At 42.9% G+C, this 25513-nt stretch overlaps 1 protein-coding gene across 1 annotated transcript; it reads left to right on the plus strand.

Annotated features, from left to right (window-relative positions):
• Positions 1-251: 251 nt before the first annotated feature.
• PLA2G15 (phospholipase A2 group XV) lies at positions 252-19651 on the plus strand. Its single transcript, XM_083624965.1, has 6 exons — positions 252-938; positions 10396-10552; positions 12280-12398; positions 13510-13608; positions 14306-14530; positions 15161-19651. Exons 1-6 carry the CDS (start codon positions 770-772, stop codon positions 15670-15672), a joined length of 1281 nt encoding a protein of 426 aa, XP_083481091.1. The 5' UTR covers positions 252-769; the 3' UTR covers positions 15673-19651.
• The last annotated feature ends 5862 nt before the right edge of the window (positions 19652-25513 follow it).

Genomic DNA, 25513 nt, shown 5'->3' on the forward strand with positions numbered 1-25513 from the left:
ATGCTGAACGTCAGCTGGAAAAGAATAGAAATGAAGCCCCCGCCGGCCCGGCCCGCTTTAAGCTCCTTAAGACTTGTTATATAGCGTCCTGAGAAGGAGCACTTCTGTTACGGCAGGGATGGGGCACTAGTGCCCCCTACCCACAATATGCTGGTATCCTCCAACACCCCCTAGCCCGCATGGTCCGTAATCAAGAGGACTAGCAGCTACAAAGCTGTGCACCCACCGGTTCCTGATCCCTGCACTAGGAGACGAGTGGGTGGACATTGCAAAACAAACCGCGTTGCACCAGTCCTCGCTTGTACAATTGCAGCATATGCAACTCTTATGCTTTGAGACGGAGCGGATCTGCTCGATCTGCGATTGGTCTTTCCCGGCCGCGGGGAAGAAAGCGGGGGCCGTGTTTTCTTCAACGTCTTGGGGTTTTTTTTGTGTGTGTTTTCTTTCAATCGACATTTCCGCTCTCAACTTCCCGTACTGAACTCGAGGGTGGGGAGGGAATAGGAGGAGCGCCGGAACGCCTAGTTCTCTCTCATTGGCTATGAGAAAGCCGGTGAGAAGCTGATTGGCTAGCCGTCCCCCCCCTTTTATATAGGCCCTTTGGCACCGCGCGCGCCGCCTCAGCTGACAGGCTCCGGCGGTCGGAGGAAGCTCGAGAGGGGAGAGAGCCGTTTTGTTTGTCTCGAGGCGGCGGCGGCGGCGGCGGCGGGACTGGGACTCTGATCGCTTTCGCGGCTCGCTCCTCCGAAGAGGGGCATGAGCTGAGGCGATGATGCGGCCGGCCGGCTCGAGGCGGGGTCGGAGGAAGCGGCTCCTCCCGGACGGGGCTGCCTTCCCCTCGCTGGCCCTTCTCTTCCTGCTGCTCTTCTGCTCGCCTCACGGCGCCTGCTGCCTGCCCCGCAGAGGAAGGAGCTCCCCCGGCCCCCCGGTCGTGCTGGGTAAGGACTGGCCGGGGGGCGGAGTCCGTGTCGGGGTCGGAGAGAAAAAAACGGGCACCTGTGAGGAAAGGTTGCCAGGGCTACAGATCCCCCCACATGGTTGGGACGAGAAGTTTCCGTGGGGTTTGGGGAGGGGGGGAAGGCACCCTTCAACTTCAAAAGCCCCCTGGCTATTCATGGGCTCAGGGTGGGGCGGCGATGTGGAGAGACGTGGGCGAAGGGGGATGTGGGGAGCCTGGAGGTCATCCTCAAGCCCAGAGAGGAAGCAGTAAGTTCTGCTTTATTGGGTGGGGGAAGATATACAGGCTTATTCTGTTCATGCCTTATGTTTGCACTTGATTTTTTTTTTTTTAATTAACATGGGCTAAGGTGGCGCTGTGGGTTAAACCACAGAGCCTAGGGTTTGCTGATCAGAAGGTCGGCGGTTTGAATCCCCGCAATGGGGTGAGCTCCCGTTGCTCAGTCCCTGCTCCTGCCAACCTAGCAGTTCGAAAGCACGTCAAAGTGCAAGTAGATAAATAGGTACCGCTCCGGTGGGAAGGTAAACGGCGTTTCCGTGCACTGCTCTGGTTCGCCAGAAGGGGCTTAGTCATGCTGGCAACATGACCCGGAAGCTGTACGCCGGCTCCCTCGGCCAACAAAGCGAGATGAGCGCTGCAACCCCAGAGTCGTCTGAGACTGAACTTAATGGTCAGGGGTCCCTTTACCTTTATCTAACAGGTTAATTGTGGCTGAAAGTCTCATGGATCCCAACTCCCTGCAGCATCACAAGCCCAAGCGCACAGTGACCTGCGTTTTGGACTTTTAAGAGTGAAGGGGGGAGAGGAGGGCTTGGAACATCCTGGAATTGCAAGTCTTTTAGGATGAAAGCTATGGGGACTAGGGAGCCTGGGGAGAAGCTTTGAGAGGAGGCAGTAAGCTCTGTGGCTGTAGGTAGAAGGTCCCCAGCAATTCCAGGTAGGGTTTGGAAAGCCAGCTGCCACCACCACCACCTTAGGTGTAGGTAGTCTTGAACTAGATGGACTAATGGTCTGACATGGGATTAAAACCACCAAACATGATGGATTTTAAAGGCTGGGTTAGTCTAGACTGGAAATGCACACATTTTAGTTCTTCAGTGTTCTCACTTGGAGAAACCAATTGCTTGATGCTATCCCAGGCAGGCATGTGTAGGGGGCAGGCAGATGAGTTCACTTGTGCAGGGGATTGGAGGGTTAACTGGCCTGCAGTCCGCCAGGGGCCTGCCAGACTTATGCTGCCATCATATCCAGAATGCCCAGTGCCTCCAAGCCAAACGGGATCTTAAGCAACTAACTACTTTGAATGCAGAAAGTCCTAGATTCAATCCCTGACATCTCCAGATAGCACTGGAAATGTTCCCTGACTGACCCTGTAGAAAGCTGCTGCCATTCAGTGTTGACAGTACTGAGCTAGATGGACCAATGGTCTGACATTGCATAAGGCAGCTTCCTACATTCCACCCTGCATCCTCACTATCACTTAGTCTAACAGCTATGTACCACTGTGATAATGTTAACTTTAACCTCCTTCCTGCCAATGTGGTTTGTATCCAAGTGAATGAAAATCATTGGACTTAAGTTAGTAATGTACATTGATTTCAGTGTCTACTCTGTATGGCCTAATAGGATACAACCTAGACTAAATGGATAAATAACACAGGAGGTGTTGTAGTCCTATGCAGGTTACTGGTGTTTTTCTTCATTTGATTCTTCAGATATTTGGCTTAAGCGACATTTATTTATTTATTTTTGGCGACATTTATTTTTAACAAACATTCACAACAGTGATGCCAACCCTGATACCAATATTAAGGAAAAACTATGGCTTTTCTTATGCTGTGGGATAAAACCAGTAGTGAATCTATAACCTTAACATCCCACTGCTTGGAACCCTTCACATATTTACCAGGGAATAAGTGTCTTTAATATCTATGGGATTTATTCCTAAGAACAGTGTTAGAAGAGTTGTGTGCAAGGAAGGTGCCAGTATTCCATGAGAAAGCATGTGGGGTGGCAGTTCATCTGGTAAAGATTCTACCAATAGTAGAAGCACCAGGAAGGAGGAATTTTGTGTTTCTTAGTATTTTATGAACTGTTGAATTTATAGAATTACTCCGTTTTATCCAATATACTCTGGGGGCAGGGGTGGGAGCAAAAAGGGAATCAGAAGCCACTGAGAGATCAAGTAATACTAGCCAGCATAGGTCTCTGTTAAATAAGCTCAATTCAGTTAATATAAAGTCCATGGATTTCACCAAACTGTGTTCTTCACATACACAAATGGTTGTAGTTTTATAAGTAGGAAATACACACATCTAAAAGCGTATACTATGTTTATTTTGGCATTAGGAAACCTTGCCTGTTGACTAGATCTTGACCCGCTTCAAAATGAAACATAATCTTATTTATAGTACTTCAGTTATTTGTGCAGAGCAGAATGACAGATTAAATGTAGGCAGTGTTCTGACTACTGCAGAATTTAATCATGCAGGTATGTGTTCACAGAATAGAAACAATAAATAGCTCTTTAAACTGTTGCATTGCGATCAGCCAAAAGCAGAGGTTAGCTGTTATGGTGTCATTGAGACAAAGGCTGATTATCTTTTAATAATTTTCACTATTGTTTAAAACGATAAGTCATATTGAGAGACCTGATTAACAGAATCAAATAATGAAATGAATTTACGTGTGTGAATTTCTGAGGTCGTGGAGTGGCAAACAGTTTGCCTATGTGTCTCTTTATGGAGATGAGCCTTTACCAGCTCTCTCTTCTTACTTGTTTTCCACAAAGGCTAAACAATGTGCTTTGACATTTAATCCAGGGCTGGCATCAACTGAGATAAAGTGACCAGTGAAATATCTGCAGATCTAATATCAGGCTTCAGCCACATGAGAAATAAATGAGTTAAAATAAGTCATGTGCTAGACAGATGCTCACTATGGGGCTTTAATGCAGCTGCTAATAAATCCAATATGGGCAAGCAGATGGCAATTAACATATCTTGTTTATATGAAGATTCAAATAATATAAACAACACCCTGGTCCTTTGTTTATGGGAGCATTAATTTCCTGTTTCTGTCAGAATTGGGAACACACCAGTTACTAATTTTTTTGTCTTCCCATGACTGACTGATCTCGGATGCAATACAATCAACTCACAACTTATGAACCTGCACAATCGCAGCTTTATGTGCCTGGTGGCTGGCCAGCATGCAGATCACAGGTCACAGAATAATAGAGTTGGAAGGGACCCTGAAGATCATCTGTGTCCAATCCCCTGCAATTAAACGGACACAAGGTGGAGAGTTTAAACGCTCTTTCTGTGCTGGGTTTTCCCATGATGAAGAGAGCTTTTAAGCTCTTTGCCTTGCTTACTGAGCTCTGGGAAGATCTCGCACAGGCTCTGGGAGCCACCCGGCGCATGTGTGAGAGCCTTTCAGAGACCAGTAAGCAAGACACAGCTTAAAAGCTCTCTGCGTTGCATGAGGGACAAGGGCCACTCTGCATGCCAGCTCCAGAAAAGTAGAGATGGTCATGCAGGTGCGGTTAGTAAACCGTTTCCCTAAATTTAAGCCATTTACTGTTTAGAAGTTTTGTGCTGCAAAACACCTGTGAAATGAAAAACTTCAGCAACAAAAAAATCCCACAAAATCTATAGATTCTTGCAGTTGAGCTGTTTTTTCCTTTTGTCCATTGTTAACTTGTTGGGGTAAAGAAATATTCCATGTGGTTTTCCAAGCCGAACCTTCCTCCCAAAAAGCAACAAAACCCAGTCCAGGGAAACAGATAATAGTCCTACTTCTGACACATCACACATGGCTTCATTTTGGGACATTTTACCACACTGACATATTTAAATTGACTTGGGTAGAAAAAATGTCTTATGTTATCCCAAGTCAGTTTGGGAATTGCTGGGGCGGGGGGGGGGGGGGACGACGACAAAAAAAACCTACCACCACCTACCCCAGAAAGCTGTCTGTGTCTCTTTTTTAATTGTCTTGGCTAGTTCCTATATGCATAGGTCAAATAGGGTTGTGCAAGCATCAATTAGGGATGCGTAGTTAATGGGCTACTTAAAAAGCGAACGAAACCAGCAGCAATCCTCTTAATATTTTGCTTCTTTCCTCACTCTAGGGGTTTCCAGATGCTTAACTGGTGAATTTCAAAAGATGAAAGTAAATGTAAATTGGCCTTTGGACTGTGGTCAAAGATCTGCCTGCTCATACTGCAAGAGACTGCATAACTAGTGTTCGTTTTTTGGGTTCCTGTCTTTGCATAGTTTTTATCTCTATCTATAACCTACGCATGCAAGTGCAATTTGTTCCTGTAGCAGGTTGCTTACATAAACAACCATGCCCATCTTATATTAAGGAGTAGAGCCACATTCTTTTTTACTTGGTGATTGCTTCTTGGCCATCACTGTTCTCTTGAATAATTGTAATCTCTTTACTTGACTTAGTAGGATAAGAAGCTTTCTGTGATCCACTTGGTCTGCTCTTCCTTCTTTTCATTGCCTCTCAAACTGGCAGTTAGCCATGGAGGTAGTTGCAGGTGGAGGTACAGAACATGCATTGTGGCACCTTGTTAGGAAGATTAATTTCAGTGATAGTTATTATTGACTGATTGCCCCATGATTTAATGTATAGCCACAGCACATTTGTGGTGGCTAAAGTGTTGCTAACTTTTAGTATGAGATGCTGAGCATCATTTTGTAGTGGACAATCTTGTTACCACCACCAGTTCCATTTCATACATGTCCTTGGAATAGATCCACTTTTGCATTTTAAAAACAATATAATTTACCCACACTTCATGTAGTTTGCACAGGAGAATAGTAAGTTAGGCTGTGCTCCAGTGATACTGGCTACCGGAACTGTAGCTTCCTTCTTCCATATGCTTCCTTACTGTTGTACTTTTCATTGACTTTTAAGCACTTTTCTTGATGTTGTGCAATATTCACATTATTTTCAGACTTTCTACCGTTAGGAAGCACTATCCATACCAACGTGTCTGCCAAGTAATGTATAAGTTTGGCAAAAGGTCCTGGATCACATTCTAGGGGCTGATACTTTCTCATTGCAAGCTCCTGCATTGCCCTGTGCAGGAACCAGTAGAAGAAAAGCAAGTAAGATCTTTAGCTTTCTGTTGCAACAGTGTCCCCACCCCTTCCTCTGCTGCAAGGAGGTAAGGACCCAGAACAAAGGTGTGTAACAGCTTTTAAAGGCTTTAGAAATTTCCTGATCCCTTAGCCCAGAGGTTAAGGGACCATTTCAACCTTTTTGAGTCCACAGCTCCCTTGACCAACTACATTCTTTCTGCGGCACCCCAGTGGGGCTCAGGAGTCTGGATATGTCACCTCTTCCCTCAGAGCTGGCAGCCTTTCACCCTTTATCGAACATCCTCCCTTGTGGAGTGTTTCCTCCGCCTTCTCTCCACTCCCCTCTCCTTGGGAGACCTCTAGGTAGCCACAGCTGCCGCCGCTGGTCTCTGATTCTTTTCACTGGTCTCTGACTGTCTGTTCAACTCCCAGAACCATTTGACAACCAAGGGGTGACTTCCGATTGGCTGCAGGAGCTTCCTGCACTCAGTTGGAAGCCGCGGAAGCAGTGTCGGATGTTCGGCTTCCAAAAAACGTTCGCAAACTGGAACACTCACTTCTGGATTTGTGGCGTTCAGGAGCCAAAACATCCAAGTACCAAGGCATTCAAGAACCAAGGTCTGACTGTACAAGCATCAGTCTACAATAGAAATTTGAGAGCTTGGCTTGTCTCCTGTTTATCAAAATACTGTACAGTACCTGATAATGCTTGCTGACTGCGTTATCCTGACCAGTCTGGGCTGTTTTTTGAAATGGTAAATAACCTAGTTTCTGAAACCATTGTTACAGACCTCCCCTATTTATACACAAAATATGCTCTTTTGACAGATTTTGAAGGATATGTAAGTGAAGAGAAATACGTGGAAAGGTTTTTCCAAGATACGTCTATTGCAGAAGAAATATTTGAGGTCATTAAGAGAGTCAAGATGAGTTTGGCATTGCTATGTGTACTCAGATGAAGTGTATTTATTTTTTTCAGGGAATATTTCCTAATTTTGAAAGGTGAAAGATTTGTTTTCTGTGGAGTGGGGCCTGCTATGTGTGTGCACCTTAATATTATTATAATATAGTTACAGTTGCAAGCGGAGAGGACTTATTCTCAGGCAATGTGCTAGTTGTTGTATCAAACTGTATCGGGAACTTGACCTCAAGAATATCTGCTTTTAATTTTCTTTTAATTTTTGTCGCAGGGCAGCATGCTTGGACATAGTGTTTTTTAGTCATAAAGGAAAATGCCTGATAGGCAAGTATTTCAGACTTTTGAATACAGTGCCAAGCTTTGTAGCAGCTGGAAATAAAAGCTTGCTGCAGCACATTAGTGCATAATCTATGTAGATCCAGATCCAGTTTGATACCATTCATTTGAAACAATACAATTTTCAGTCTATAACTCCTGCTACAAATTATACTAACTGACGCAAGCTTTGCTCTTGGGTAAGCAAGTACGTTGGACTTGTATCAAGGGTAGTGTATTTATAAACATTCATAAGGATCTCTTTGCTTATTCTGCTATGTACTACTTATTTAAAAGAACTTCAGTGCTTTTAAGCAAACCGTTCAGCTTTGTTTTGTTTTTTTCTTTTTCATTTACATTAATTTCTGAGCAGGGTTTAAGCAAGTACATTTTAGGATCAGAGTTGGTTTGCTGGATCACTTACAAAGGATTTGAATTGACTTTTTGCTAAAATTCTTAAGAACCTAAGGGCCAAACTACACGCGACAGCAATGCAACACAATCCACAGTTGACTGTGTACAATTCCTAGGAAGCCAGCCAATGGTCAAGTTTTAATATGATGTGGGCCAGATGTGGATGGGGGTGGGGTACTTAACCTTTCCCTCCCTAGCTTCATTTCGGCTGTTTTTAACTTTGAGGTTTAGATTGCTACTGCAAGATGAAACACTGAGAACAAGTGGTTAGAATGGGGGGTTGAGAGCACAGGAAGGGCTCAGCACTCACTTGACATTTCTGTGCTTTAAATCAGGCAAATACTCCTTTATAACAATTGATCAGTGATCTCCTTTAGACTCTGGTTTGCCACTGTCGGATGTAGTTTGGCCCTAAACAAAGCTATTTGGGTATTCATTTTCTTAAGCTCCTACTCCATTGTTTGACTCAGGTTGGCAGCTGGGTGTCTGTGGCAGGGTTTGTTTACTCATGCACTCTTCAGAGGAATCTGCACATCATGTGACTGCCCTTCTAGTCCTAATTATAACATAGAAGCTTCTTGCAAAATAAACAACCCTGAATTGTAAGTGGTTTTATAAACTCTTCATCTTGTTCAACAGTTACGGGAGACTTTTCCACGACTCCTGGGAAACAGAAGCTGCAAAAATAAAGAGTCCTGTTTCTTGAAATTAGAAAACTTGAGAACTGCCCACCATGAAGAAAACATGCTCAAATCCATGTTATAACAGGCAGAGGGAAGGTGAATCAAGTTCTAAATCCCCAGCCAGTTTCGAAGTGCAAATATTTAAGACACTTAATTGTACCAGATTTTTAAATGCCTAATGAATGGTAGCTCCATCCATCCCCCACACCTATTTATGTCAATTCTTCCTTCAGCTCCTTGAAACTAGTTTTGGTTTATATAGTTTCTATTTAGGTGGGAAAACCTTCAAGATTGCAACATTGGAAAGAAAATGTTTTTGCTAGGGTGGTAATTCTGTATCTACCATTTTGTTGTCTGCTCTAAGAATAGTACTATTAGTAAATACATGAGATGCATTTGATTGTGTCTTCCAGCCCTGGATAGACATCTGAGTCAAAGCCGCAAACAGAGATAGGGAAAGCAGTCAAACTGCCTGGCGCGTGATCTTGTCTAGATAATACAGGATGAGACCTTGAAAATGTTTTTAGAAGGTTGCCTTGCAGGCTGGCTAGTCAGCATCCATTGATGCATATGTCGGATGGTGGGCAGTGAAGAGATACTTAAGGCATATTTGCCCTGGTGACTTTCCAGAAGCTTCAGGGACCACAGACTGCAGCAGCCTAACTTCTGACATGGCTTGAGTTGCTGGGAGCTCTTGCATCTGCCAGACATGCACTAGGAGTGATTTGTGGAACATGTAACAAATAATTTTTTTAAAAAATGTGTTTTTCTTGTAAAATAGCTAGTAAAAAGTAAATGAAGAGAAAAAAGTGTTAACTCATTTAATGGAATTATCATAGTCTTGATCGAAATACAAACTAATATTGAAGAAGTGCCTAGTTAGCAGCTATTTTACAGGAAACAAGCATATTTCCTTACATTAAGACCAATGTTCCTGTTACATTAAGTTCTTGTATTCATTTTCAATATTAAGTGAATAATCAGTTTTGAGGGAAGTGTCTATAATGGTCTATATACAAAGCAATGCCAAATACACTTGTGCATGCAGTTTTTATTCAACCTAATTTCAGAAGCAATTGAGATGATAAAATATATCACATTGTGCTGAGAAAAGAAACTGTTTTTCATGACTGTTGAATTCCATTCTCCATAAATTCTATCCAATCTGACATGAATGATGCCTGCTTTGGGCAATGTAAATGTTTGCTGATGAAAGGGATGGGGCATGAGGAGGAGGGATTGTCTTGCATATGCAGAAGTGCCTTTAACATTTTTTATAGAATTCATTTTGTTTTTATGTTGTGTAGTTTTGTGTTTTTATACTGTAAACTGCTCTGTGATCTTGGGTGAAGGGTGATATACCGTATACATTTAATTACTATAATGAATAAATAAATAATTGTGAATATTTATTGCATTCTTCCTTTCCTTCAGGTCAGAAATAGTATAAAAGTAGCATAAAGCACAGTTGATGTGTATAATAGTGGAAAATATAAAGCAAACAAAAATTGTGATAAATAAGCTGACAGATCGGTTTTATGTAATGTAGGTGGGAGGTTCCATGAAAGGAACTCTCGGTTGCAAAATCTTCTAATAATAATTTTGAAGGCACTTTTTTCCTTGCATAGTTAAAAATGCATAGTGTGCTAAAATAGTTTGAAACAGTCAATTTAACTCCAAATGTTGAGATAACAAGTTTCTCCCCCACCGAACATAATCTGAACTCAGAAGTATTTACATTTCTTAGAATATCAAGCATCACAAGAGTGTGATAATTCTTACAGGTCAGCCGACAGGCTTGGAGACTGAGTAATTTCCAGGCTACTTTACAATAGTGCTGAGGCCATTTCTCCACAGAACTCTGATTGCTTTACAGAGTGTAGCATTTTTTAAGTAATAAAACCTCAATGCATTTTAAAACCAAGTGTAGCTTTGGGGTGGGAGTAAAAATGCCTGAGCAAAACCACAGCACTTGATGTAACTCTTCCCTTCCTTTTACCATTACAGTGCCGGGAGATTTGGGTAACCAGTTAGAAGCAAAGTTGGACAAACCTTCTGTGGTGCACTACCTCTGCTCCAAGAAGACAGAAAGTTACTACACATTGTGGCTCAATTTAGAACTGCTGCTTCCCGTTATCATTGACTGTTGGATAGATAATATCAGGTGGGTCATAGCACTGTTAAAAGGACTCGGTTCTGTGTAAAAATGGGACTTAAATTATTTGATTCTTTTTTGAGTAGCAAGAAGTACCCAAATTGTATGAGATCTAGGGACATTCAAGCTGAGATCCCAAACCACTCAGAAGGCAATGTGGGAAAGTCAGTGGGATCAGAATTTAAATCCTGGCTCAGCTATTATGTGTAGCAGCCAGAAAACTATGAAGTCTGTATGCAGTTTGTCACTTTTGAGGAACACATGCCCACAGCAGGAAACTACAGTAATTGGCAGCAGGTTTAGGCTACAATCAAACAGTGCAAAATATGTGTACGTGCCATGGATTCACAATTTCCCATTGCAGTATAGGAAATTTGATTGTGTGTGAAACAGAGAATCATTTAGTTCCACCCTTGTTCCTCTGGAACAATTTTCATGGTGATTCCCTGCCAGTTACTCACATGGTTTGTGTTCTAAATTTTGTTAGCGAAGACTGTGGCTTGATATGCTGTAGGAATTGAGCCAGCATTCAAAAAGGTGGTAGTTTGAAATTGGCAGGAATCCAGTCATGAAATACTATCTGCATACATAAAAGTTCAAATAGCTGTTGAATCATAGAATTGTAGAGTTGGAAGGGACCCCAAGCATCATCTAGTCCAACCCCCTGCTGTGCAGTTAAAGCTCAGTTAAAGCATCCATGACAGATGATCATCCCACCTCTGATTAAAAAGCTCCAAAGAAGGAGAGTCTGCCCCTTCAGAGGGAGTCTGTTCCACTGTCAAACAGCTCTTACTGTCAGAAAGTTCTTCCTCATGTTTAGTCAGAATCTCCTTTCTTGTAACTTGAAGCCTTTGCTTCGGGTCCTGTCCTCTTAAGCATGAGAAAACAAGTTTGCTCTGTCTTCCAAGTGACCACATGAATAAACTGTTATCCTTGAATTTGCTTGTTACTCAACTTGCATTATGCCTTTTTAACACTTCATTGCTGTCTTGTATTGCGTATCAGAATGTTAACTATGAGTTAATGATAAATTAAATGCTTCCTTGGACCCAGAGGTCTCTCAAAGAGCAAACACTACAAATGCTATATTACATCCATTTTCTTATTGACACAAGTCTGTCGACCTCATGTTACCGAGGCATTGGTTAACATTTCTCCACTGACCTGCCAGAACAGTCAAAGCAGAATGATTAATTACCTTATTTGCTTATGACAAAAACATATGTCCAGCACTCAAGTTGAGGACTTTAGCCAAAATCATCAGGTGCATTTTAAGGCAAACTGCTGGAACTCATCTACATTACAGGGAGTGGAGGAAGGGAGAGCTCTAGGAAGGGGGATACTGTATGGCAGCAAGAACAAGGCCAGCCAATTGTTTGCAACTGGGCTGCTTCAGTACCTAGCAGCTAAGTGGATATTGTTCTTATGCTATATTAAGTCTGTCTGAGAAGCTTTGTTGAAATAACCTACTTAAAGCTGTCTTACCAGTATCTTAACCCTTTTTGCTAAAACTCTACTTATGGCTATATTAGTAAAGAAAGCTTATCTCTTCCCTCTAGACCTGCAGTATGCTGCAGATTGGACTTAACACCTTACTGGCTTAATTAGTGTATGTTTGTGTGCATCAGAAAACAAGTTTTCAAAGTCCATTTGTTGTGCATCTTTTGTGTACCTGATAATTCAAATATATAGATTCCCATTCAAATTTTGGTCTTGATACTGATATTTCCCCCCAGGCTAGTATACAATCGAACAAGTGGATCCACTGGGCCACCAGATGGGGTGGATATCAAAGTCCCTGGATTTGGACAGACTTTCTCCTTGGAATTCCTTGACCCTAGTAAAAGAAGTGTTGGTATGTATTTTTCACTTAATCTGATGTCATTTGGACTCTTGTCAGTGGTAGTGTCAAGTCTCAAATATGCATGCATGAAACATACTGGCAAAATAGTCCCTGCCCCTAAATGTCCTTGGAAAAAAACCACAATAATTCCAGAGATGGAGAATAGTTCCTGAGATTTATTCTCTGTCTGCCTTTGTTTGAATTTTATGGAAAGAGCTCACACTTGGCTGGGGAAAAAACTAATCTGTATTATACATAGGCCCAAGCATGTAATTTAGGAAGGGACATAGGAAGCTGCCTTGTACTGAGTCAGGATTTTTCTAGGGTTTCAGACAAGTGTCTCTCCTAGCCCTACCTGAATATGATGAGCTATGGCTGTTCCCCAACTTGCCTATGTACATATTGCCATCTGTAGTGCAGTCTATTTGATTTAGAATGCTTCTTCCTTGTAGTAAATGTAACATTGAAGTCTGATATCAGAAACAGAAATAACAATGCCCCCATGGTGCCAGGGTTATTTAGATGGCATTTCTTGCCCTCACCCTTGGTGTTAACTTTCAGCCTTCACTTCCTTGGCAACAGAGTGGAAATGTGCTCAGCCCATGATAGAGGCAACAATGTTAAACTATGATAGTTATGGAAACACAGTTCAGTACTCTACCAGCTGCTAAGGTCAGTACCATCTCACCTGGTATTAGAAGGTCAGAGAAAATTTAAGTGGAACAAAACCAGACTGCATCAAAGGTGAACTGACAACCATCTTTGAGTGCTCATTTCCAACAGCTGTGATCATATAGGTTCTTTAGGTTCTTCCTGTGGTCATGTACCCTCATAGATGAAAACATAGAGCAAATTGACCACTCAGGAGTGAACAGTTGTTGGAACATCTTGTCCCAGATGGCTTGAAAATGAATGTCATCTCCAGATTGTGATTTCAGAATTGTTGATGAACGTAACTGACACTGTAATTGTTTATAACTGAAGAAGGATTAATTAGAACAAATTAACTGATAACATGTTGTAACCAATATGGGAGTTGGCTTAAAAAGGCCCTGAAATTTCAACGTTACATAAAGAGCAATGTTAATTGGGCCTGCAATTCAGTTTCTTCTTTTGGCCATAGGTACCTACTTCTATACACTGGTGCAGACTCTGGTGGACTTGGGCTACCAACGGGATGAAGATATTAGAGGCGCTCCCTATGATTGGCGGAAGGCACCAAGTAAATAAATCTTCATTTATTGGGATTAGGGTTACAGAGCAGAATGAACTGTGGCCCATGCAAACACACAATTTGTGGTAATCAAGTTTTTCCAAGGCTTACAAGTTCAACCTATTTAGCCCCTGATGCAACTGAATGTCACCTGATAGTTAAATAGTTACAGGCTTGTTTAAAAACAAGTCTTGGTGACCTTTCTACTTCATACAGCCAAGATGGTGCAACAAGCCAAATTGTTACTGAAGAGCTGTGCTGGAATCCTGGAAGGTAGATGTTGATACAGGGTGTTGTTAAAGTCACCCACTATCCATGCAAATCAGTGCTTTTTAATGGGGCCATTTCACATTTTCATTTCCCAGTCATTGAGATGCAGAAGTCAAGTGGTGTGCATGCATGTGTGAACAAAATCATTCTCTTTGCAGCCTGTGTCAGATTATACAATCAAGACACACTTTCTTTTAACTTAGACTCATAGAATTAAAAACAAACAAACCTGAGAGACTTTTGTCTTGAATGTTGGGGAGCTAGTCTGAAAGGTTTAGGGAATTGTGGGCAATGGGGGGGAAACCTATCCAAAACACTGCACATGATCTTCTACAGCTTTCAGTTCAGTGTTAAATGTTTTAAATAAAATGACAATAGAGAGACCAAATAAGCTCATTTAGTTAATGGGATAAATTATCTGCCTTCCTCCTTCTAGATGAGAATGCAGACTATTTTGTGGCCCTCCGGAAGCTGATAGAGATAATGTATGAAGAATATGATCAACCAGTGGTTTTAATTGCCCATAGCATGGGGAATATGTATGTTCTCTACTTCCTCAGCCATCAGCCTCAAGACTGGAAAGACAAATACATAAGGGACTTCATTTCACTTGGTGCCCCATGGGGAGGAGTGGCAAAAACTCTACGTGTTCTAGCGTCAGGTAAATGTCTCCACCTTGCAGGGGGGTGGGGCGGTGGGTTCCATTAAAAGGGACAGGAGTTTGTGGTGCAACTTGAACATGCTTAGCTACATCTAGATGTACTACTGTAATAAATAGCTAGTCTTCATCCTAAAACCAGCTTTTGGTTGAAGAGAGCCAGCCCGAAACAGGCATTGGAGGACAAACAATCTTTGAATTTCCAGGATGATTGGATTCTATAATTGTGGGAAGCTACTGATGGTCTTAAGTACTGATGTTGTTCAAAGCCAATTCCTGCCTAATTTTAAAGATAGGGAGGCAGAGTCCTTAGATAGCAGATAATATATTTATCTGTTATGAAACCATCAAGTGATCTCTCAAGGTAAGTCTTTAGATTACATGAAGTTATTTATATTGATGAGTTTTACACAGCAGTAGTTTTCCTTGGATTATGCCGTCTTTGGCATCAAATATTTTTACTGTTGTCCTTCATGTCAGGGCTTGAAGAGTACAACCTAACAAGTGTAAAATGACAACATTCAAACTATACTTTAGTTTTGGTCTGTGTCAGTCATGAGTTTATAACTACTGGATTATGGGTTTACATGACAACATGTGATCACTAACCAGATAATACTTTTAATGCCCCAGGTGACAATAATCGGATCCCTGTCATCAGCTCCCTTAAGATCAGAGGCCAGCAGAGATCTGCAGTGTCAACCAGCTGGTTGCTCCCTTACAACTACACCTGGTCTCCAGAGAAGATCCTTGTCAGCACTCCATTTGCTAACTATACTATTCAGGATTACCAAAAGTTTTATACAGACATTGGCTTTGAGGATGGCTGGCTCATGAGAACAGAGACCGAATCCTTGGTCTACAATATGATTCCTCCAGGGGTGCGCATACACTGTCTTTATGGTACTGGGGTGGAGACCCCAGAGTCATTCTTCTATGACACCTTTCCCGACAAGGATCCTAAGATCTTTTATGGTGATGGTGATGGAACAGTGAATTTGCGAAGTGCCTTGCAGTGTCAGAAGTGGGTGGGCCAGCAGAAACAGAATGTGACACTCTATGAGCTTCCAGGGAGTGAGCACATTGAAATGCTCTATGATGCCAATACAATTTCCTACGTAAAAAAAGTTCTCTTTGGTTCATGACACAATGCATAATACCCTCTTCTGACATGACACTTGAAGGGCCTTTTAAGGCAGGGAGGAAGAATGGCTATTTTGGACAACCCTATTTAAAGCCTGCTTGACTTGTTTGGGCCTTGTTGGAAATGTTGCTGTCAATTAATGATCACTTGTCTCTTTGATTAGTGCTCATAACACACTGTGGTGTCCTACATACAAAAGGCTCATTCCAGCTGTATTTAGTGCAATCCAAGTGCCCATCTTTGTGAAGAATGTGCTGCGCTTGTTCTCTGGGATGTGGGGAAGGGCATAGATGAGCTGTAATATAAAGAAAAGATCAATAACAATAACATAACCTTTTCTGAAGGGTCACAAGTACTGGGTCATTGTTCCCAGCTGGGAAGCTAGTATTAAGTGAAGTCCCAGCAGCAGCTATTTGGTTTTATTTAAGTTGGTGACATCCAGCCAGATGAGTATTGTTCATGAAGAAGATACAGTATGTCTCTGAGCTCCTGATAAGATTTTCTAGCACAAGCTGTACCCTTTAGCTTGATCCTTGCTGGAGCAAGGTGGTCAATGGCTGAAGATAGCAAGGTTTTCTTTACTGCTGTAACTTGGATATTTCCAGTTGGCTGTAGATCTAAGAATTGACAGAGTAGATATTAAGGAGATGGTCTCTGTTTTGTTGTGATCAGTTGGCTGTCTCTAGAGTACTTGCCAACCTTTGTTCAGAAGCCAGTGCTGTGACAAGTGCTATTTTAGCCAGATGCCTTCCTTCCATGATCTGGAGTGTCTAAAACACAGGCTGCCTTCCAGCAACGCTTAGCATTGTAGAGCAAAATAACAGCCTAAACTGTTCTTGTTACTGGAGACTTCTTAAAGATGGAACTGATAGTAAAGCTAACTCTTCCCAGAAATTTTGGTATTGTAACTTGGTTGTCATGTTCCGTTGGAGTCTCCTTTTCTTGTACTGTAATCCTCTTCCAAATTCTATTTCCTTGTCCCCTATGGAAGATCAAGCCTTGCACCATAGAACAAAATGGCATGGGGCAAAGCTGCTCACGTTCCTGATTCAGGAGTGTAATGTGCAACCATAATTGCAGGAAGTGCCTGTAAAAAAAGCACCAACCTTCATCTGAGGCAGTGCTGGGCAGACTGCAAAAAAAGAGAGGCTCAGCTGACCCCATAATTGCCTGTTAGCTGCTGGGTTGGTCATCTACTGACAATCCCTCCTTCTAGAGCAGTATTCATTCCTGCTGCTTCTGCCCACCCAGATAACAGCTTGTGACCATCTCCTCAGTTAACTAACCAGCATAAGTGTTTAGCCAACATGGCACGACCAAACTCTCCTGCCTTGAGCTCAGTATACGTTTGGGATACAAGTTGCTGCATCGTTATCTATGTCTGGTTAGTCCCTGTGTTGAAACTTTAAAAGCACCCAAAAGGGGGCGGTACATCAATTGTTGATGTCATAAGGGACACTTGTAATAGGGGGCTGACTTGAGATTTGTGCCAAATACTCCAGTTTGAGAGTAAGAGTGACCTGGAAATCTGAATTTTGTTCTGAGGAACTTGCACTGAGCCTGACCTCTCAGTAAGCAAGTGCACAGAGCGACAGATGTGGACACGTTTACCATTCGTATTTTTCTAATCTTTTTCCTAACTAGACAACGAGATCACACAGAATCTGCAGTGGTAGCTTACAGTCTGCAAGTATATTTTTCCGTTACTGGTATGGTGTAACATTTTTATATAGTCGCTGTCAAGCTTTTAGGCTTTCTAGATTGTGTATTGCTACATTGTAGTAGTTTTAGCATAATATTGGTCCTCCAAGAAACAAAATATTTAAGTATTTATTGCCTTATGGAATGTGCAATGCTGTTCATCCAATTTCCTGTTTTTCAGTAATGCCAGTAACCATTTTAAACAAGGCCACTGGTGATCACTGTGGGCATGGCAATAACATAACCTCTGAAAGTTTCCAGCAGACATTGTTCTATGCCTTGCACTCTGAGAGTGCCTCCTCAAGCCATGTCTTTGAATTGTCAGCTTCAATCTGCTTCTCTTTGTTCTGTAGCTGCAAGTTTCATTTGGGAATGCTTCTGATTGCAAATCTGACTTGCTAAACTGACGCTATACTTAATTATAGCTCTAAGATTGGTTCCACCTTGTCTGTTGCTCCCCATCCTACCCATATCAATCTTCTGGCCTCAAGGTACCATTATGCTTGGTGCCATGCAGATGGCTGGGTCCATGTGGGTGACACTGGGTTCCTTTTCCCTGCCGGGTTATTTCTTACTATTTGGCCTCACACATTCACAGGGAAATCCACATTCAGCACAGCATCACTTTCATGGAACATTCTGAAGGCTAGGGCTTGCCTTAATGGTCTGTTTAGGACTGTTACAGCAGAGAACAGGAAATGAGTGTGACAGATCTTCAGAGACTTGCTAACTTACACTTCATATAGAGCTATCCATACATATGGCATTTAACAGTGCAACAGAAGCAAAAGCACAGGTCTCTGATTCCTGAGTAGGATCCAATTTAAATCACAACACAGGGTGCCAGGCTGGGGGAGTGTTAGAGGTGAAGGTAACAAGAATGTGTTGATTTACTTGTGTTTAGGCTTAGTTTTAGTTGGGGATGAGGACTAAGGGGTTAAACCAAAGGCCACATGTATATTCAGAGTGCGCTCCTACTGTATGTGTGCCTTCCATGTTTTGGCCTTGCATCATATTGTCCAGCTGTAGCTGGTAACTGGCATCTGTTGCTGTGACTTCCAGCCCCATTCTTATGTGCCCTGTAATACTTCTGTCCCACCTGCATTTCATTCTTAATACATAGTGCAATCAAAATGTCACCTCTTCATTTCTCCCTTCTCATCTGTCCCGATCAGTCTCATACACCTGCCTCCCGTCGTTGATTCCAGGCCATTGGTGGTTTATTTATCAATGCTTGTGCCAGCTGCCTGCTGTAAAATTAAATATGGCCAAGCATCATTAGCAGTCCCACTGGGGTTTCTTCTGGTTATATGACAGTCTTGCTCTTCTATATTTGGCTTTGTATCGTATTGTGGCTTTTTTGTTATGTTTTTATCCTTTAACTGATAACAGAATGGGAAAAGCTATATTGGGTTAGATTTTGCCATTTATAGCCACCATTTAACATTGTGAATGATGGTTATTCATAAATTCAGTGGTGAAGTACTGATTGAACTGGAGCTTCCTGTAGATCATAGCCAGGGAGCCACAAATTGTGCAATTAATTTCCTGAAGCTCACATTTTTCAAACAACGATGTGTCTGTGTCCTTCTTTCAAACTGCTTTTGAAACTAGAGTTTTAAAGCATTCTATTTGTCTTGGGAATCAACAATTCAAAGTCAAATTTTCACTGGGCATGACGACCCTAAAATGTGTCTTTGGGTTCTGGTTGCTGCTGTCAGTCTGTGAAAGCACATGAGAGACACGTTCTCCAACAGCTTGCCTCTTCATGCTATCTCTTTGTATCCCCAATTATTACAAATGTGTTCATTTTTTATGTCCCTGCAACTTTGCTTCCCCAAACCAAAATATGTTTTAAGGACCAAATGCACTACCACTGATATGTAGAGAGTGCTGGATGGAACTTCAACTGCTTAAAATATAGATAGATAGATGGATAGATGCTGCTGCTGCAAGGTTTTAGGGCTACTATGTGATTCTGCTAGAAAGAGTAGATTTCACCATTGAGCAATAAGTGAAACGGAGTTTGCAGGCCAAAGTCAAGAATTCTAGCCATGAAGCTAGTTTTTGGAGTACATAGTGTTTGAGGTGTTCAAAAATTCAGGGACTGAGCAATTACTTTGCTGTTCTCTGTTTAACAGTATTTAATATAGAACACTGCCTGGGAAGGCCTGTTGTTTTTCTATACACCTTCCTCTTTGTGTGAATGAGTTCAGTAGATTTCTGACAATTTGATTATCATACTTTGATAACATAATAAAGTGAATCAAATGCTAAAAGTTTCCTGTGCCTCTCTTTTGTGCTTTTCAAACACAGAATATTTAACAGCAACCATCTGCTCTACAGTATACAGTTTACAGACCTTGCCCAGAGAGCTCATAACAAGTTGAGGTTGAATCCTGACAAGACAGAAGTACTGTTTTTGGGGGACAGGGAGCGGGTGGGTGTGGGGGATTCCCTGGTCCTGAATGGGGTAACTGTGCCCCTGAAGGACCAGGTGCGCAGCCTGGGAGTCATTTTGGACTCACAGCTGTCCATGGAGGTGCAGGTTAACTCTGTGTCCAGGGCAGCTGTCTACCAGCTCCACCTGGTACGCGGGCTAAGACCCTACCTGCCCGTGGACTGTCTCGCCAGAGTGGTGCATGCTCTAGCTATCTCCCGCTTGGACTGCTGCAACACGCTCGACATGGGGCTACCTTTGAAGGTGACCCAGAAACTGTAATTAATCCAGAATGCGGCAGCTAGACTGGTGACTGGGAGTGGCCGCCGGGACCACATAACACTGGTTCTGAGAGATCTGCATTGGTTCCCAGTAAGTTTCCAAGCACGATTCAAAGTGTTGGTGCTGACCTTTAAAGCCCTAAACGGCCTCGGTCCTGTATACCTGAAGGAGCGTCTCCACCCCCATCGTTCAGCCCGGACACTGAGATCCAGCGCCAAGGGCCTTCTGGTGGTTCCCTCATTGCGAGAAGTGAGGCTACAGGGAACCAGACAGAGGGCCTTCTCAGTAGTGGCGCCCGCCCTGTGGAACGCCCTCCCATCAGATGTCAAAGAGATAAACAACTACCTGACATTCAGAAGACATCTGAAGGCAGCCCTGTTCAGGGAAGTTTTTAATATGTAACGCTGTACTGTTTTTAACACTTGATTGGGAGCCGCCCAGAGTGGCTGGGGAAACTCAGCCAGATGGGCGGAGTATAAATAATAAATTATTATTATTATTATTATATAACAAAGAAGGGCACTGTAGGCGATGGACAATACCCAACTGGCAACTGGTTGGTTCACTCTTTACCTGTGCATGCTCTGAAGGCTCGTCATCAGGTTTATTCATGTGCGGCTCTTCAAAATCATGCCCAAAGCAGTTCACAAAGACAGAGAACAGATTGACTTACAGGTACAACAAAGCCATACTAACAGAAACACAAGTTTAGGGAACATAATATGAAATACACTCAATACAGCTGCAGCAGGAACAGTTCTTGCACTTGGGGTTAACCAGGGCTCTGCTTTCCTAAAGCAACTGAGAATGGGCCTGCTGGCACCAGGCCTTCCAAGACTCTCTGGGCACATGATGAAGAAACTTTGCTGAAGCTAAGGAGGTTTGGGGTCAGTGTTTGGATGGGGGGGGTCACCATGGACTTTTGTCATTATGATCTTGGAAGATGTTCAGTAGGGCTACTTCTGGGGTGAGCTCTAATATCTGTTTAGTTATTTTGCATATCTCTTGCAGGACTGCTGTCCAGAAGGGTTGAATTTTAGGGCATTCCCACCACATGTGGAGGTATGTGCCTTTGAAGGTGCAGCCTCTCCATCATCTTGGTGAGGTTCCTAGGTGTATCAACGCCAGTTTCTGTGATGTTAGAAATTCACCTGTAGGTGGTACTTGAGTGAGTTCCCTTCTTTTGGGTGATATGGAATTAAAGGGAGGTTTAGACCACATTCAAGTCCATTGGGTGGGGTTAATTTCATAGCTTATGTCATGCTCCCATTGTTCTTTGATTGTGTCAAGGGGGGTTGTGGGATTTTGGAGCAGTATTTTATATATTGTGGATACCATCCCTTTGCTGTGTCCCTCTGCTGTCAGGAGAAGGTTTTCAAAGATTGCCAAGGGCCTAGTAGCTGCTGATTTTACTGCTGGATTGTTTAAGAAGGCATATAGTTGACCGTGTGTTAGCCCAAGGTATTTGGGTGTCCCCTACTTTGTCTTGTATTTCTTGTGTTGGTATGGGGTTGTTGTTTTTGTAGTAGTATTTTAGACAGTGTAGGCCATTGGCTTACCAAGTTTTAAGGTGTGTGTTGGAATAGTGGGTGATAGGCCAGGGGGGTTAGTGGAGATGGGGATAGTTTGCCTACTTTCCCCTTCAATGCTTTAAGCATGAACAGTGTGAACCTGTTCTGTGTTGTGGGGATTTTCTTTAGTTTGTTTTGGAGAAGTGGGGATGCTGTTGTGGGGATGTTTTCGATGGTGTCTCTCTCCAAGTGGACTCATTGTTTCCTCTCGTCTTCTAGAATATACTGGATTATGTGATGTACTTGGTTGGTGATGCAGTATGATTCTCCGAGCTCCACTTGGCCATCGGTGGGGGGATCCCGGTTCTGGCGGGGTTGAGGCCACTGGGGAGGCTGGGGTCTCTGTGTAGCCACCCTGGTTGTTGCATTGAGCACCCCTGGTTCCCCACTGACGACGGCATTGGCGGTGTGGGGCCAGCCAGGTAGTGCAGTTGATGCTGGTGGTTCGCAGGAGCTCTGTGAAGCTGTGGTGCTTGCCATCTTGCCTTGCCAGAATTCCATCAAATGCCACTGCACCCTTTTGTTGGAGGACAGAGGTGTGGGTGCCACATGGCCTGTTCTGTACCCCCATAATTATCTTGCTGCCCTCTGATGCAGCTGGGGAAACTTTTCCCCCTGGAAGGCCACATTCTATACTGGGAAACCTCCAAGGGTTGCATGCCAGTGGTGGGTGGGACCAGATGCAAAAGTGACCAAAGCAACAAAAGAGAGTTTTACTTGGTTTCTATGCATACCTCTATTATCCATCCTGGCAAGCCAGATACATTATCAGAGTTCAAGGTCACATTAAAACTAGCGGAGGGTGGGGGACAGGACTTGGTGGAGTAGAGACTCATAGAGGGGCTGCATTTGGCCCCTAGGCCTGAGGTTTTCCACCACTGCAGCGGAGGATGCTTTTCCATTGCCAGTATTGTAACAGGATTCACTTGCCAGTTTAGTCAGCTTCCGTATGAGGAATCGGGGGGGCAGGTGTGGCATATTGTCCTTTGCTATAATAGGCTGTGAAATGTCTTGGGCTGGCCTTGGACACTGTTTTAGGTTTGCTTTGACTGTTGGTTTACCAGGCTTTGAGAGGTGGCAGTTTTGTGAAATAGGATCCCTGCTTTCCAGCATTTTAGCAGGTGCTGCTGATCTCGCTCAGGAGGAGTCTGCAAGATCAGCCGCTGAGTTTCTCCCCACTTCACACTTTTAACACTTTGGGTTAATCGTCTCATAAAACACTTCTTTCCCCTGCCAGGAATGAGGGAAAGAAGCCATTTTTCTCATTTCTGATGCCCCTCCTATGCATTTTACATAAGCACATTTCAGTGTATGCCAGGATCTGTTTGGTTCTTTGTCCAAGGTGTTCCAGAGCCGAGGTGCACATGACACATATTTGGAACAGAGTGTGATCATTTTCAGCAGCTGAGGGCTTGCTAAATCCATTGGTGAGACAACAGCTGTGTCCTCTGCCTTTCCAGGAAAAAGTGGTCACCTGAGCCTTGTTTCTGCAGAGATTGGGCAACCCTTCTGAGCTGCGTCATGTTCAAGAGCACCTGATCCCTCACTGTTCTGAACAGAACCTTGCTCAGCTCCTGTCAGCTTTGCCCTCACAATCCATTTAAAAGGTGCTCTCAGAATGTTTCCCAATGTCTAACAAATCCCTCCCTCCTCTCCCCATTCTCTTGTCTTATCCTTGCATTGAGACAGTGAAGCTGTGCCTGTCTACCTGGTCCTGTGCATGGAACCAGTAACATTTCAGAGAAAGCTACCTTGGAGGTCCTGGCTTCCTGCATCTCCAGGTAACACTTGGAATTCCCCACCTGAAACCCCAGATACCTGGTGCCAGTCAGTGCAGACAATACTGAATTAGATGGGCCAACGTTCTGATTCAATGTACGGGAGCTTTCTATGCTGACACACCATTGTATCCTTCGCCTCGGGTAGCAAAATATATTGGACTGGCTCTGAGCTCACAGCACTTTCCCTACTGTATCTCCCTCCTTCATGTAAAATGGACTGCTGGGAAGAGCAAAGAGGTGGCATTGAACAGAGCAATCCAACCTCTCTTGGAGGGGCCTGATCGGAATGATAGATACAACCTTTTCTGACTTGTAAAGGTAACTGTTGGATAGCTGAAATAAGTTTGCTTCTGTGGCCAGTAGAGGGCAGTGTTTCACTTGAAATGCTTGAATCTTAGATCTCTCATCAAGTGGGTGATGTGGTAGTTTTTCCATCTCTGCTTCTACAGGTGAAAGAGTGATGAAGGACTTCAAGGTGAAGAGCAATGCTGCTAATATTTATTATTTATATTGTACCTACATCCAAACGCTGTGCAGGGGGAATGATGCAAGTGAGGCAGCCCAGGAGCAGCCGGGCTGAAGATGGGGAAGAAATTCTATTCAATCCAGCATTTGAAGCTGAATTGATCAAATTTGCGCTTTCTGCAACAATATGAAAATAGAAACACAGCCATTCTTAGAAATTTGCACTTATCCAAATTTTGCAATGCGGTTCTCCATCTCAACAATGTTTGCAAAAATGCATATATAAAAATGAATATATTTATGGAAATAGCAAATAAACATGCATTATATTAGGTCACATTGTTTGCAAAAAATGCACATTAGTCAAAACTACATACAAAAATGTGTTTATTAGGAGATGCCCTAAAATGCTGAATAATTTTCATGTGGATTTTTTTAAAAATGCAAATTGCTGCAGAAATATAGAGAACTAAATTTAATGGAAAGAATGAGAAACCAAAATAAGTGAAATTTACAGGTCCTTCCATCCCTAGCCAGGGCAGAATTACCAGCTTCCAGGTGTTTCTTAAAGGTGGAAAGTGAATGGGCTACCTGGTGGAAGGAAATGGACTGACAGGTGGAAGGAAATGATAGATCTGGAAGGCTCCTAAGAGGGCATTTAGTACTCAATGCAGAAGGCAGCATGGGAGATATGAATGTAAGAAAATAAAATTCCTGACAGATGACCATTGAGTGTTTGCTTAAACATCTCCAGTGAAGCACAGCTCCCCACCTTCTTAAGCAGACAGTTTCACTGTCAAGCAGCTCTTACTGCTGGGAAGTTTCTTCTTATGTTTAGAGGAAATCAGATGTTCAGTATATCTCAAAGGTTTGTGGGGCTTTAAAACAAATAAAGTTTCTTGTCTCTTCCTTGTCTCTTGAACTTGAAGCATTTTTACCCCCCCTTCAGTTCAAAAAGGAGCCCAGTATGAATTACAGAGAACAGAAATAAGATTGCCTCTGGTCTCAGGTTTATAATCTAAAAGACCTGACACAAAAGGAAAAGGTGTTGGGAGGGAGGAAGAAAAGTGAAAACTCCAGGTACTAGTTCTTAGTTAGCGAAGTACAGAAAGTAGTCATTTAACAGAACAGAGAGCTGGCACGCCCCAAATCCCTCTGAGGGACAAAATGAGATGCAGAAAAGTACTGACCTGATAATTACATAATTAACCGTAGTTGCTCACAGCAAATGGCTGTGCTGGAAATACAGATATCCTTGCACAGTCAGCTAATTAGCATGTGTTGGGTGATGAAAATCCATGGTGTAAATTCAATCCACAAATGCCAGAGCACTGAACCTCTAGATGTGCTGCAAATCAAGTGGTTTCCCACAGTGGGAAATCAGGCTGCAGGGAAATCGCAAATAGAAAAGCAACCTTATGCAGCCATAAGGTAATCTCAAAACCTTGCACCCACCAACATTCTAAATAAATTCTCAAGGAGGCAGAAAATGGAAGCCTCTTTCACAAGGCAAGAGCTTTTGAGACTCTGGAAGACCAGTCTGCACTGCACATTCACATACTGTATAATTTAGTGCATTTGGTTTATTTATTGTTCCAAGTA

Source organism: Podarcis filfolensis (assembly GCF_964270895.1).
Source record: "Podarcis filfolensis genome assembly, chromosome: 8".
In the NCBI taxonomy this organism is placed as follows: Eukaryota; Metazoa; Chordata; class Lepidosauria; order Squamata; family Lacertidae; genus Podarcis; species Podarcis filfolensis.

What these genes read in the sequence shown, in the direction of transcription:
- PLA2G15 (XM_083624965.1), top strand. Translation starts at nt 770, where the DNA reads ATGATGCGGCCGGCCGGCTCGAGGCGGGGTCGGAGGAAGCGGCTCCTC. An exon ending in CCCTAGTAAAAGAAGTGTTG is followed by an intron (nt 12,399 to 13,509) that starts GTATGTATTTTT and finishes TTTTGGCCATAG; the next exon opens with GTACCTACTTCTATACACTG. An exon ending in TGATTGGCGGAAGGCACCAA is followed by an intron (nt 13,609 to 14,305) that starts GTAAATAAATCT and finishes TCCTCCTTCTAG; the next exon opens with ATGAGAATGCAGACTATTTT.